The sequence below is a fragment of the Meles meles genome, chromosome 2, assembly GCF_922984935.1.
Source record: "Meles meles chromosome 2, mMelMel3.1 paternal haplotype, whole genome shotgun sequence".
Classification (NCBI taxonomy): Eukaryota; Metazoa; Chordata; class Mammalia; order Carnivora; family Mustelidae; genus Meles; species Meles meles.
Genome location: NC_060067.1, coordinates 152847899 through 152860282, shown reverse-complemented (window position 1 = coordinate 152860282; position 12384 = coordinate 152847899). Strand labels below are relative to the sequence as shown.

The following is a 12384-nucleotide window of genomic DNA, read 5'->3' as shown; positions in this document are numbered from 1 at the left end:
AAGGACATGCTTTTTCTTTCACATTACCTTTAGGGTATCTGCTTTATTTATTCTTTTAAAGATTTATTTATTTACTTCAGAGAGAGAGAGAGAGAGAGAGAGAAAGAGAGCATGATTGGAAGGGGCAGAAGGAGAGAGAGAATCCCAAGCAGACTCTGCACTGAGCAGGGAGCCCGACATGGGGATCAATCTCATGACCATGAGGTCATGACCTGAACTGAAACCAAGAGTCAGACGCCCAACCAACTGCACCACCTAGACACCCCCACTACCTGTTTTATTTTTAAAGAACTTTTATCATCTTTTCTTTCACATTTTCCTGTTATTTGATTAGAATTGATGAATTCTGTGACTCCCTACCCAGATTGCAACAAACCCCCTGATTTAATCTCAACTCTCTTAAGAATTTCTGTTCTTATCTTTCTTTCGGGACTATTCTATAGATATTTATTAACAATGACCACCAAAGGGGCACCTGGGTGGCTCACTTGGTTAAGTGTCCAACTCTTCATTTTGTCTCAGGTCATGATCTTAGTGTCATGGGATCAAGCCCCATGCTCAGCAGGGGGTCTGCTGGAGATTCTCTCTCTCTCTCTCCCTCTGCCCTTCTCCCTTGCCCCCCCACCCCCGTACGCGCACTCTCTGTCTCTCTCTCTCTCTCTCTCAAATAAATAAATAAATCTTTTTAAAAAATGACCATCATATATCCCAAATTGTCTGTCTTTTGAAGTAGTATCCTGGTAGAAATTTGCTGCCACACATGGTTGCTGGCATGAATGTGTCCCAAGCTAGGAACAATGGGCTGAGAATAAGTCCCCATCACCCCCCATCATTTAAACATTCTGGAAATGCCTACACATCAAGATTTTTTTTTTTGTACTTGGAAGAGAAATTTAAAAAACTTTTTTAAAGATCAATTTCAGACTAATTTTCAATTTGGAAAATATGGTCACCATGTCACCATCAATTTTCCAAAGTCAGGGCTTTCTGGTAATCCAAATGTTTGCATTAGCCATGGGGGAAGAATGCCCTCTCTCCAAAATGTAGACAATTGCATATTAATAATGTTAATTTTAGAATTGAAATGGAATTTAGAGGTTGAATTCATTATCCAGTGAAGCTATAACTTTGCTGAAGCCCTATTCTAACTGGTTCTGGTTTTTTCCAACACACATTTAAGGAGCTTGCACTTTCTGATCTCCAGGATCCTTTCTGGCTCTCAGAGCATAGGGCCTTTGCAGATGGGATCACAGGCCTCCCAGAGCCTGTTGCCCAGTGCTGTTTCCTACCATTACTCAGTGTACCTTCACTGAACCCAAATCACAGCTGATCCAGGATCGAGGAACTGGGAGAACATCTGGTATGTGTGACTTTGTCCTTTTTCCTCAGGCAGGAGAGCTGTCTGTCAAGCTGGACCCCTACATCCGGACTCAGAGGAGAGACTTGGATGGAGAGTCAGCTGAGACACAAATTTGGCCCTTGATCAAACACGTGGAAGTGACTCTTCCCAAATCAGAGCTGATTCCAGAAGGCGTTGTGCTGGTGGACATCCCAGGCACAGGCGACTTCAATAGCAAGAGGGATGAAATGTGGAAAAAGGTGATTCTCTTTCCTGTGACTTCGTTTCATCCTCCCTCAACTCCTCCGCCCTTTCTAAAGCAACAAAGAATGCTCTGCTTCAGCTGCTGGGGTTGTAGGAGCTGAGGGGGTTCGATTCTTCTACTTGCTAGGTCTACCCAGGTTAATGGCAGGAGAGGGAGGGAGGAATCGTGAGGCAGGCCTGGAAGCTAGAACAAGAGTAGGAAGAACAGGGGAAAGGTCAGCAACGGAGCAGAGCGGTCTAGGAGTAAGCAGAGGAAATGGAGAGGGAGGCCAAACGGTGGGTACAAAGTGGAGAAGCTGAGAGCCAAGCACCAAGGAACCAGAGGGCCACTAAAGTGTTTAGTTGTAAGGCACAGAGGCCCGATAAAGCAATCCCAAGCCAAGAAGGGTTAATCGAAAGAGTATCCAAGCATCTCCTGAGACAGCCAGACCTCAGGGCCTCCTATCAGGACAGAAAAACTGCCATTGTCTCTCTCACCCTCTGCCTGGCTCTTGGGACTATTTCTCTTTGAGCATTTCTCTGCAAACTCCTGCTTTTCACTTAGCGTTCTCTACTTAGCCCTTAGGTTCCATGTCATGGAGAATGACCCCCCAACTCCCGTCTCTAATGACACTGTAGTTCACATGCCTATGACTGTTTGACTTCAGTCTCTATGTGTTTTAGTTCAAATTCCTAAGAAGGAAAATGGGATCAAGTACTTCCCAGCTAATGCTTAACCCTCTCTGGCATAAGCATCTGTCCTTAGTGCAACCAGTTATGGCTGAAGTGGTGGTTGAAAGTCTGTCCTTTCAGCCAAAATCTTGGGTGGGTTTCAAATCTCAGCGAATGAAGCCGGAGCTGATGGGGGACCCCAGATATGTCTACAGCCAGAGAGTTAAGCATTGGGGTGGTTAGATCTTACCTAATGATTAGAGGTTGAAACATCTTTTAAGAATTTATCTCTTTGTTCATTTGCTTTTCATTCATCAAACACATATAAATGTATTGAGGATGCAAAGATTATAGCTAATAATAATAATAATAATAAAAATAAAAAAAATAATAATAATGATAGCAGACATTTACCAAGCATATATTTTATACTAGGTACTGATCTCAGTGAAGGAAGTTGCCCATTATCACCCTGGGGATTTTAACCCAGGCAGGATGGCTCAAAAGCCTCTCTGCTCTCAACCCTATAAACCTATGTGGTAAAACAAAGTGAAATTAAAAGTTGCAGAGCATGGTCTTTAATGTTAAGAATGACGTGCACGTATGTGTGTAGTGTTTGTAAATGAACAGCAAAAGTAGATTTTTGCCTTTTGGAAGGATACATACCCAACTGTTAATAAGAGTTTCTGTGTTTACTACCACTCTTTACTACACACACCTATGTATTGTTTGTATATTTTGCAGGAACATGTAATCCCTATATAACTAAAAAGCTGAAAGCAAAATAAGCCAATGTTGAATGAGAAGCAGAGCCTTCCTACAAGGGGCTTAGGGTCTAACAGGAGAGAAGACACCTACAGATGACTAAATCCTTGGCAGATTGTGATACAAGAGAAGTCTGAGTTGCTATCAACGCTCAAAAATAGAAATTACCTTCAACAAGAGACCTCATTCTTTCAGCAAACACCCACTGAGCCTCTCCTCAATTTTGCATTAGGTTTTGGGTGGATGGAAACAAAGTCCTTACACTTGGCAGTCTTGTAGTCTGGGAGAGAATCTAATTAGTTATATTAATTAACAAACCAGGTTACTTAACAATGAGAGTGCATTCTTTTTGCATGTGAGGATAGCTTCAGAGAGGGCTCTTAAGCCCAGTTGTCACCAGAGAAGATTGTTGAGAATGGGACCCCTGAGCACTACTGTAGGTCAGACAGCAGCAAAGATCCAGAGGAACGAAGGAGCCAAGTGTTGGGGGAAGGATGAATCTTTTGGGGTGGCTGGAGGTAAGGAGTGTGGGGTATAGAGGAGAGGGTTACAGAAGGCAACCCCAGAAAACTTGGGAGTTGGGCTTAAACACTACCCTTCCTGGGGAAGCTCGAATGACGAGAGGTACTGGGGTACGTGATAGAGAGAGAAAGGGTGTCTTCAGGCGAGGAGCTCAGAAGCATGGTGTGGGAACATAGGGACGAGGCATAGGACTGGAGCTGGAAGGGGACTGGGCAAGAGGGCTGGGATCAGTGAGTCATGATCAGCCCTGCACTGTAGAAGGCTCCATGAAGAACCATCAATTCTCTGCTATATGCAAACTTTAAATTCTGTAGATTTGTGCTAAATGCATGACTGTGGGCCAGGGGAGCTCTGAGACTAGTTTGCAGTCAAGATCGGGATGACTGGAGGACAGCTGACGGATAATCGGCCTGATTTTACAGATGAGGAAATGAAGGCTCAGAGAGGGGAAGCAATTTTCCCTAGACCACACAGCTACCGAATGGCAGAATTTGAACCCGAGAGCAGGTCCCCACTGTCCCAGCTGAGGCTCGCTCTCTCTCCCACAGGACCTCCTGCAACAGTTCTTTAAGATACAGGCAGTCTGAACGTCCTTCCCCTTGGCGGTCTGCTCAGGTCCTGACATGAGGGCCTTTGTTTCTTGAGGTTCTTGTCACTCTTGGAGTGAAATAGCCAGCCTTGGCTAGTTGCAGGCTAGGCCCCGGAGCAGCAGCCTAGGGAGGCAGCCAGCCTCTCTCCCTGGAGGGAGCCATGGCTGCTGCCAGTTGTGATATGCTGGGCAGCCTATCAAAGGCCGCTCAGAACAGAGGAGCCGGCAGATCTGGCCCAGATCAGCCTCTCTGAGGAGGTCGGGCTACAGTGAAGGGATGGTTCCCGGCCTTTCTGCTTGGCCTCAGCTCCACTGCATGCCTGTGGTTTTGTGAGACTCTCTCACGTGGAGTGACTAAAGACTCCCCACTTTTTAGGGAGAACAGAGCACAATGCCCCCTCCCTCTTCCCTCTAGCTTCCTGCCTTGCTGTCCCTAAGCTAAGACTATTATGAATTCATGTGTCTCCGTCTGCCGCCTTGAAGTCATGACACCTTCAGCCTGTCGCCCGAGCTCTCTGAGGCCCCGTTCTCCTCATGGGAGGGAGGGTTCGCTGGCGTGGATGCCACCCCACTCATTCCTAAATTCGTTGCTCTAGGTAGGCTTTTTCGTTCTTCTTATCCTCTAACTTGACCAAGTCCTGGCAGTCAGAGCCTTGTGTAGGACCAGATATTTGCAGTCCTCTTATGTTAATAAACATTTAGGAAGCACCTGCGGTTTCCCAGGACCATGGGAATACAAAGGTGAAAGAGACCTTGCCCTGGGGGAGCTGGTAGCCTGCTATCCTGCGATCTTCCAAACCTGACTGAAGAGCTAGAAGCTTCCCTAGATAGATTATAGTTTGGGAAATGGAGGGAGCCTGTTGTTTTTATTTTCTTGACTCAGTGGGAGTCCATCCATGAGGAGGAGGCTTAGGGCCCATAGTTGTATGGCCTTCAAACTGATCTTTAGCCTCTTGATCTTCTACCTCTATAAAACAGCGAAGTTTTTCTAACTCTGGAGACAGACAGTTGAAAAATAATGATCCACAAAGCCTAGAGGTGCATGGACAGAGGGTTGAGGATGCCGAGGAGGTGGGGGGCTCCAAACCCTCCATCTCCAGTTCAACTAAAGCAGTTCAATTTTAAAAAATCTTTTGGAAATTGTCCTAAGATTTCAGTTGAAAAAGGTTCCACTGATAAAAACAAACTCAAAACCCAAGATTTCTCAGCCTCAGCACTGTTGACATTTTGGGGGGCTGCTCACCTGGGCACTGAAGAATGTTTTAACAGCATTCCTGTCCTCTATCCCTCCCCACTAGCTTACCCCAAGTCATAACAATTAAAAATGTCTCCAGCGCCTGGGGGGCTCAGTCAATTATGTGGTTAAGCGTCTACCTTCCACTCAGGTCATGATCCCAGGGTCCTGGGATCGAGCCTGGAATCAGGCTCCCTGCTCAAGGGGAAGTCAACTTCTCCCTCTCTCTCTGCCCCTCCCCCTGCTCATACTCTCTCTTTCCTTCTCTTTCCCCTGTACGCATGTGCTCTTTCTCTCTCTCTCAAAAAAGAAGAAAATAAATAAAAATAAATTAAATAATAAAATAAATAAATAAACCCCAAATTAAGAACCACTGGCATGAAGCAAAATAATGATTTAATTAGCAAGTCACAAACTTGTTACACCTCTATGCACGAAGTGCTGTCCTGCGGAACTCAAATAATCTCAATCCCTGAGCTGGACCAGCTTTTTGTTTATATGGAGAGGTGAGACAAGCGAGAACGTCACAGTAAGAGAAATGTCATGAGGCAGCACACCGATTACTTGTCACATGAAAGTTGTGTATCTGACAGTCATATTTACGATTTTAATTAATTGTAATTTTGTGTTCATTGACCCTTGCAACTTGAATCGTAAGGTTTCTGGCTCCTTGCCCCCGCGTGGCGGGAGTGTGCTGCATACGCAGGGGCAGTCGAACATGGCACTGATGCCCTGCGCTGATAACTTTGGGGTCGATGCATGACCAGTAACTAGTTCTAGAAAAACAATAATTTTCCCTAGGAGACAACTGAGGTAAAGCAAGCCAGTGATGGATCTGGGGCTGGAGGTCTGATTTCTTGAATTCTATCAATCAGTAATGCCACAAATAGCTATGAACCCTCCAGGAGGGACCAATAGCTGTGCCAAAGGGTGATGTGAATTCCAAGCTAAAAAGTGCTACCTCTTCCCTTCAAGTACCTCACGGCCTAGGGGCGGTGTGGGGTCAGGCAGGGTGAAGCCTGTTAGAAGGTATAGAGAGCCCAGCCTGTGCACTAAGTCTGAGACATACCATGACAGGTAAGACCAGGTGCTGGAGGGTGCAGAGGAGCGGTGGTCAATCCAAAGGGCTAATGGGGGTCAAGCAGAGGTCATGGCAAGTGTAAAGGTCCTGAGGGATGAAAGACGAAGTTACATCTGAGAAACTTCAAGAAGCTCAGCCTGGCTGGTACATGGAGAGTGTGGTGGGGAGAGCGGAGAGGCGGGACTAAAGGAGAGATGGGACAGAGCGACATAAACGGGCGGAGGACATAAATGATTCATTAAAGGCTCATGTCCTCTACAACTGAGATGCCACTTATGTTCTTAAAACGATTGTGGTTCCGTTTCACAGACCATTGATAAATGCTCAGTGATCTGGGTGATCAGTGACATCGAAAGAGTTTCTGGAGGGAGAGCCCATGAAGACCTGCTGAATGAGAGCATCAAAGCCTGCCAAAGGGGCTTCTGCAGGGACGTGGCACTGGTGGTCACCAAGACCGACAAACTCCACCTGCCGGAATATCTGAGGTACAGGGCTGGGCTCGCGGGCCTGTGCGCTTTCCTCCATGGGTCCCAGCTGCCACAACGACAGAGCTTTGACCCCTGGGCATTTCAGACCCAGGGAAGCAACTGCTAGGGTTGAAAGAGAAGTCTGGGGAACCTCCGAGGACATTAGGACCCTTGGGACCTTAGGTAGATTGCCTTGGGATTCTGAACACTGTGGACCCTCTAACAGAGTAGCTGCTCGATACCCAGTAGGCTGTCCCCATACAGGGTGCCTCTCGTGTGGAGGAGGTGCAAAGAGCACCTCCCAGACTTCTGCTGGCCCCCCGCAGATGTGGGACCTGGAGACGCCCCCGCAGCTGGTAGGCAGTGTCTAGAGTGCTATCTGACATTGCACAACCTTAAAGTGTCAGATTCTGTTTCAGGCTTTAAACCCCTATGGAACAAGGTTCTCGATGTTTCAGAGCTTTGGCCAAAAGTAACAGCATTCTGACTAAATTTTAGTGGAAGGTAAGCATTTTAGAGTTTAATAGATGTTAAAGCGTGCCCATTTCCACGTGGATCTCTGTACCTCTGGAACCAAGAGAGCCATAACTTATCTTCTCAACTGGCATGCTTTGAAAATGGAAAGGGAGTGTTCTTAAGCCTTACAGCAAGTATCAACCTGTCTGTCCTGGGTACACGGGCATGTGGTCACCAGATAGAATGTTGTTAATGCTTCCCTGCTCTAATAAGAGCATCCTTACCCATCACCTGTCGTCTCTGCCCTTCCCCCACCTCCACTGAAACTTACACCTGTGTCTCCAGGAATTCACGAAGCAGACACAATGTCTTGGGTAAAGAAAAAGGCCAAGGATGTTTCCCCAGCTTCTTGCTTTCATGGGTTAGGTTGGAACTTCAGCTTCAATTTTTTGTTTTTATTTATTTATTTATTTTTTATTTTTATTTTTTTAAAGATTTATTTATTTGACAGATAGAGATTACAAGTAGGCAGAGAGGCAGGCAGAGAGAGAGAGGAGGAAGCAGGCTCCCAGCTAAGCAGAGAGCCCGATGCGGGGCTCGATCCCAGCACCCCGGGATCATGACCTGAGCCGAAGGCAGAGGCTTTAACCCGCTGAGCCACCCAGGCGCCCCTTGTTTTTATTTTTTGGCCTGCAGGCTCCTTTCACCCCGCCCCCTGCCCCAGAATAGTAGCTCCAGCGCTCCCTTCCACTGCCAACTCTGCAACTGAACATAATTCCATCAGATCTATGAAACCCTCATTGACACTGTGGTCGGGGCTGCACATTCAGAAGGGCACAGCACCTAGTCACCAAGTCTGCTGTTTTACAAGAAGGTTAAAGGTTATAAGAGAGGGACAAGCAAAGTGTTATGGGGACCCAGGGAGAGGGGGCTGCATTTTGATTGGGCCCGGGAATGGGGCCACGGAAAATTCCAGCACCAACAAAACAATGAGAAATAACGACACTTGTTTCAAGTGGACACTGCAGGTAGAGCAGAAGAGAGGACATTTGGACCAAAGAAAGCTTATGTGAAGGAATTAAGGCACAAATGTATATACTGCTTTTAGGGAAAGTTGAAAGACTGCTGTGATGCACAAAACGAGTTAAGTAATTGTTATAATTTTCCTTTCAGGGAAAGAAAAGTGGGAAATGTAAGTACGGACTAGTTATTTTTATTTTTTAAGCTCCATTGGTATACAATTGATACACGAATAATTGCATGCATTTCATGTAACAACTTAATGAGTTTGGACATATGCAAGAACTCGTTATTTTTAATAATACTTTTCATGATTAATACTGTAAAATTCAAAGCCATACACATTTGTCTGGGCCAAATGAAGTTATGCCAAAAATAACTGTGTAGCTTATCACCGTATCACTCTCGATAACCTTGGACTCTTTGTTATGCTTTTATTTCTTTTCCCAACCTAGCGAGCTATTTTGAGTCAGCGGGAGGCTGTTTTAGAAAGAAATGAAATGATAAAACTACAAAGGAATAGAATTCTCAAGGAAAAGCTCAAGGTGAGTTAACAGATTACCAAATGTATTTTTTTTTGGCTTTTCAACCAAAAAAAATGGTTTTCAGATTTTCAGAAACAGATGTCTCAGATTTTCAGAAACAGATGTCTACTGGGTCTTACGTAGTTGCCACATCAAAAGCTTTGGAACAAACAGTTTGGAGTCAGCTTAGTCCTACTGGTTAATAACTTTGTGACTTTTGGCAAATCACTTCTCCTCTCTGAGCCTCCAGTTTCTCATCTGTAAAATGGGGAGATGATAACATCTACCTCCCGTGGTTGCTGGAAGGATGGGATGAGCATATGGTCCACTGAGAGAGAGATACCCACAGGTGATATCAGAGATCATCACACTGTTTGAGGATGATTCGAGGGAGGAATGCCTAGGGTGCTGTGGGGACACACGATCTTCTCCAGATCTCACTGGCAGGCAGAGAGGCGGTGTTGCAGAGAGGTGCAGGGAAAACTCCTCATGCCCTTGGGCAGAATTAAAAAGAAGCAGTAGTCTTTAGTAAGGTGAGGAAGTGGGAGAAAGGGCCTTCTGCAGAAGCACTGGGAGATAAGGCTGGAGCTATTTTTTTATTTTTTAGAGAGAGAGAGAGAGCTGGAGCAAGGGGTTGAAGAAACGGAGGACAGAGAGGGCAGAAGGAGAGAGAGAGAATATCTTAAGCTGTTTCTGTGCCCAGAGCAAAGCCCGACACAGGACTCGATCTCACGACCCTGAGATCATGACCTGAGCTGAAATCAAGAGTCAGATGCTTGACTGACTGAGCACCCCCAGCACCCCCCTAAGTTTGAGAAATTGTTCTGTGGGAATCTCGGTGTTTTCTTAAATTATTTTTTGTTATTCTGCCACTAAAATAAAGTTATAGACATAAATCTCCTTACTACAATCGTCTTATACAATGATAAAACTGAAACCAATTTTAAGATAAACTATAAACAAAACATAGAAGTGGTATATTAGGGTCAGCATGATGGGATAGATATTTTGGTTTTGCTGAAACTAAATCTTTGGCGCTGGGTAATAGTAAAAACATATGGCCCGATGTCCAGTTCTATATTTAATTGCATTCTGCAGTTTGAATTCAATTACACTGATGCAGAAAAAGTCTGACGTACAAAGTGGAATTGAAATTTTCAAAAGTTTTGTCTCTAATTCAGAATAATCAGACCTTGTACTTAAGCCAAAACCTTTGACCAACCAATTCGTAAATGCTGCTTTTAATGAGGCAATAAGTGAGCAAAGCTGTTCCTATTCTCTTCAGCTTTCTTGCTAGCATTCAAGAAATATGCATTTAATGAGTACCTCATCATTTTGTTTCTGGAAACAAAAACACAGAGTACTTCAATACACAATTCACAACTACATTTATTGCTAATAAATGTGGTGCGTTGGTGCATATGAGATAGGGTCTGGACAACAGTGAGTCAGCTTGCCAGGTGACTAGGGTTCTATCATACAAGTCCTTTTGAGGTCTGCACGCCTACACCTCTGAGGGCCAGGTGATACCTTAATTCTCCGACCACTTGACTTCAGCTGAATTATTGCGAACACTTCCCTTGTACTGCATGCCTTCATTGGAGCAAATTGAATCTTAATCATAGAAAATATGAGGCAGAAGTTGATTATAAGGCAGTCATTCCTATAGATGTCGATGCTGATTATTTATTATAAAAATAAAAATTAGGAAAACATATGGGAAGAAAAATGACAGACCCCTGAGGCTCCATTTGTAGAGCGTAATCTGGAAATACTATGTATTTTAGAAAGATCGTTTTCTCAGTGTTAAGGAGAATGGATGGGGGGAGAGGCAAGTGAAGACCAGATGCCGAGAGAGACCTGTTGGGGAGGCTTTTCCTGTAATCCTGCTGGAGGATAGAGGAGAGGAGAGACCTTTGAGAGATGTTAGGGAGCTTACACCTCCAAGTCCGGATGACTAATTGTATGTGGCTGGTGAAAGAGAGCTGGGTGTTTCCGTTCTCAGGTGCGTCCTTGGAGCTAGGTATTACACAGCTTTAGGGTACCTGGAATGAAAACCATCCCACTCCTCCTGTGTGTCTCTCCTTTCCTCTCATGCTGTTAACACCCTCACGACACTTCTTTTTTTCAATTGAAGTACAGTCAACGCACAATATTATATTAGTTTCTGGGATACAATATAGTGATTTGACTGTTCTATGCATCACAAAACTATCACCACCAAGTAAGCCTAGTTACCAACTGTCCCCATGTTGTCATAGTATTAGTGACTATAGTCCCTATGCCTTACTTCACATCCCCATGACTTACTTAGTTTGTAGCTGGAATTTTGTATCTCTTAATCCCCTTCACCTGTTTTGCCCATCCATCCACCCTCCCCTCCCCTCCCCTCCCCTCCCACAACCACCTGTCTGTTCTCCAAATTTGTGAATCTGTTTCTATTTTGTTTTATTTGTTCATTTGTTTTGTTTCTTATATTCCTTATAAGTGAAATCATATGGTATTTGTCTTCCTCCATCTGACTTGTTTCTCTTAGTGTAGCTTCCTGTAGGTCCCTCCATGTTGTTGCAAGTGGCAAGATTCCATTCGTTTTTTAGAGCTGAGTAGTATGCCATTGTATGTGTCTAAAACGTATCTTCCCTATCCATTCATCCATCAATGGATACTTAGGTCACTTCCATATCTTGGCTACTATGAATAATGTTGCAGTGAGCAGGAGGGTGCATAGATCTTTTCAAATCAGTCTTTTCATTTTCTTCAAATAAGTAGCCAGAAGGGGGAATTGCTGGATCATATGGTATTTCTATTTTTAATTTTTTCAGGAACCTCCATGCTTATTTCCACAGTGACTGCACCAGTTTACAATCCCATCAACAGTGCATGAGGGTTCCTTTTCCTCCACAGCCTCACTAACACTTATTATTTCTTATCTTTTTGATACTAGACACTCTGACTGGTGTAAGATGATATCTTGCTGTTGTAAGTAGCATTTTCATGGTGACTGGTGATGTTGAGCATTTCTCATTTGTCTGTTGACCATCTATATGTCTTCTTTGGAAAAATGTCTGTGCAGTTCCCCTACCCATCTTTTTGTTTTCCTCTACCCATTTTTAATTGGATTATTTGGGTTTTTTGGTGTGTTCTCCCATGAGCTCTTTATATATTTTGGATATTAACCTCTTTATCCCATGTAGGATTTGCAAATATGTTCTTCCGTTCAGTAGGTTGCCTTTTTGTTTGGCTGACTGTTTCTTTCTCTGGGCAAAAGCTCTTTAGTTGTTTGTTTGTTTGTTTGTTTTTTAAAGATTTTATTTATTTTTTTGACAGAGATCACAAGTAGGCAGAGAAGCAGGCAGAGAGAGAGGGAGGAAGCAGGCTCCCTGCGGAGCAGAGAATCCGATGTGGGGCTTGATCCCAGGACCCAGGGATCATGACCTGAGCCGAAGGCAGAGGCTTAACCCACTGAGCCACC

At 44.5% G+C, this 12384-nt stretch overlaps 1 protein-coding gene across 1 annotated transcript in view; it reads left to right on the top strand.

The window, feature by feature from the left end:
• The window catches only part of NUGGC (nuclear GTPase, germinal center associated), a 52745-nt gene that overhangs the window by 15052 nt on the left and 25309 nt on the right, over positions 1-12384 (top strand). The window contains exons 7-10 of the mRNA XM_045997491.1: positions 1390-1599; positions 6755-6930; positions 8542-8560; positions 8844-8933. Of these exons, the coding sequence (XP_045853447.1) occupies positions 1390-1599; positions 6755-6930; positions 8542-8560; positions 8844-8933 (495 nt within the window). The remainder of the gene's footprint in view (positions 1-1389; positions 1600-6754; positions 6931-8541; positions 8561-8843; positions 8934-12384) is intronic.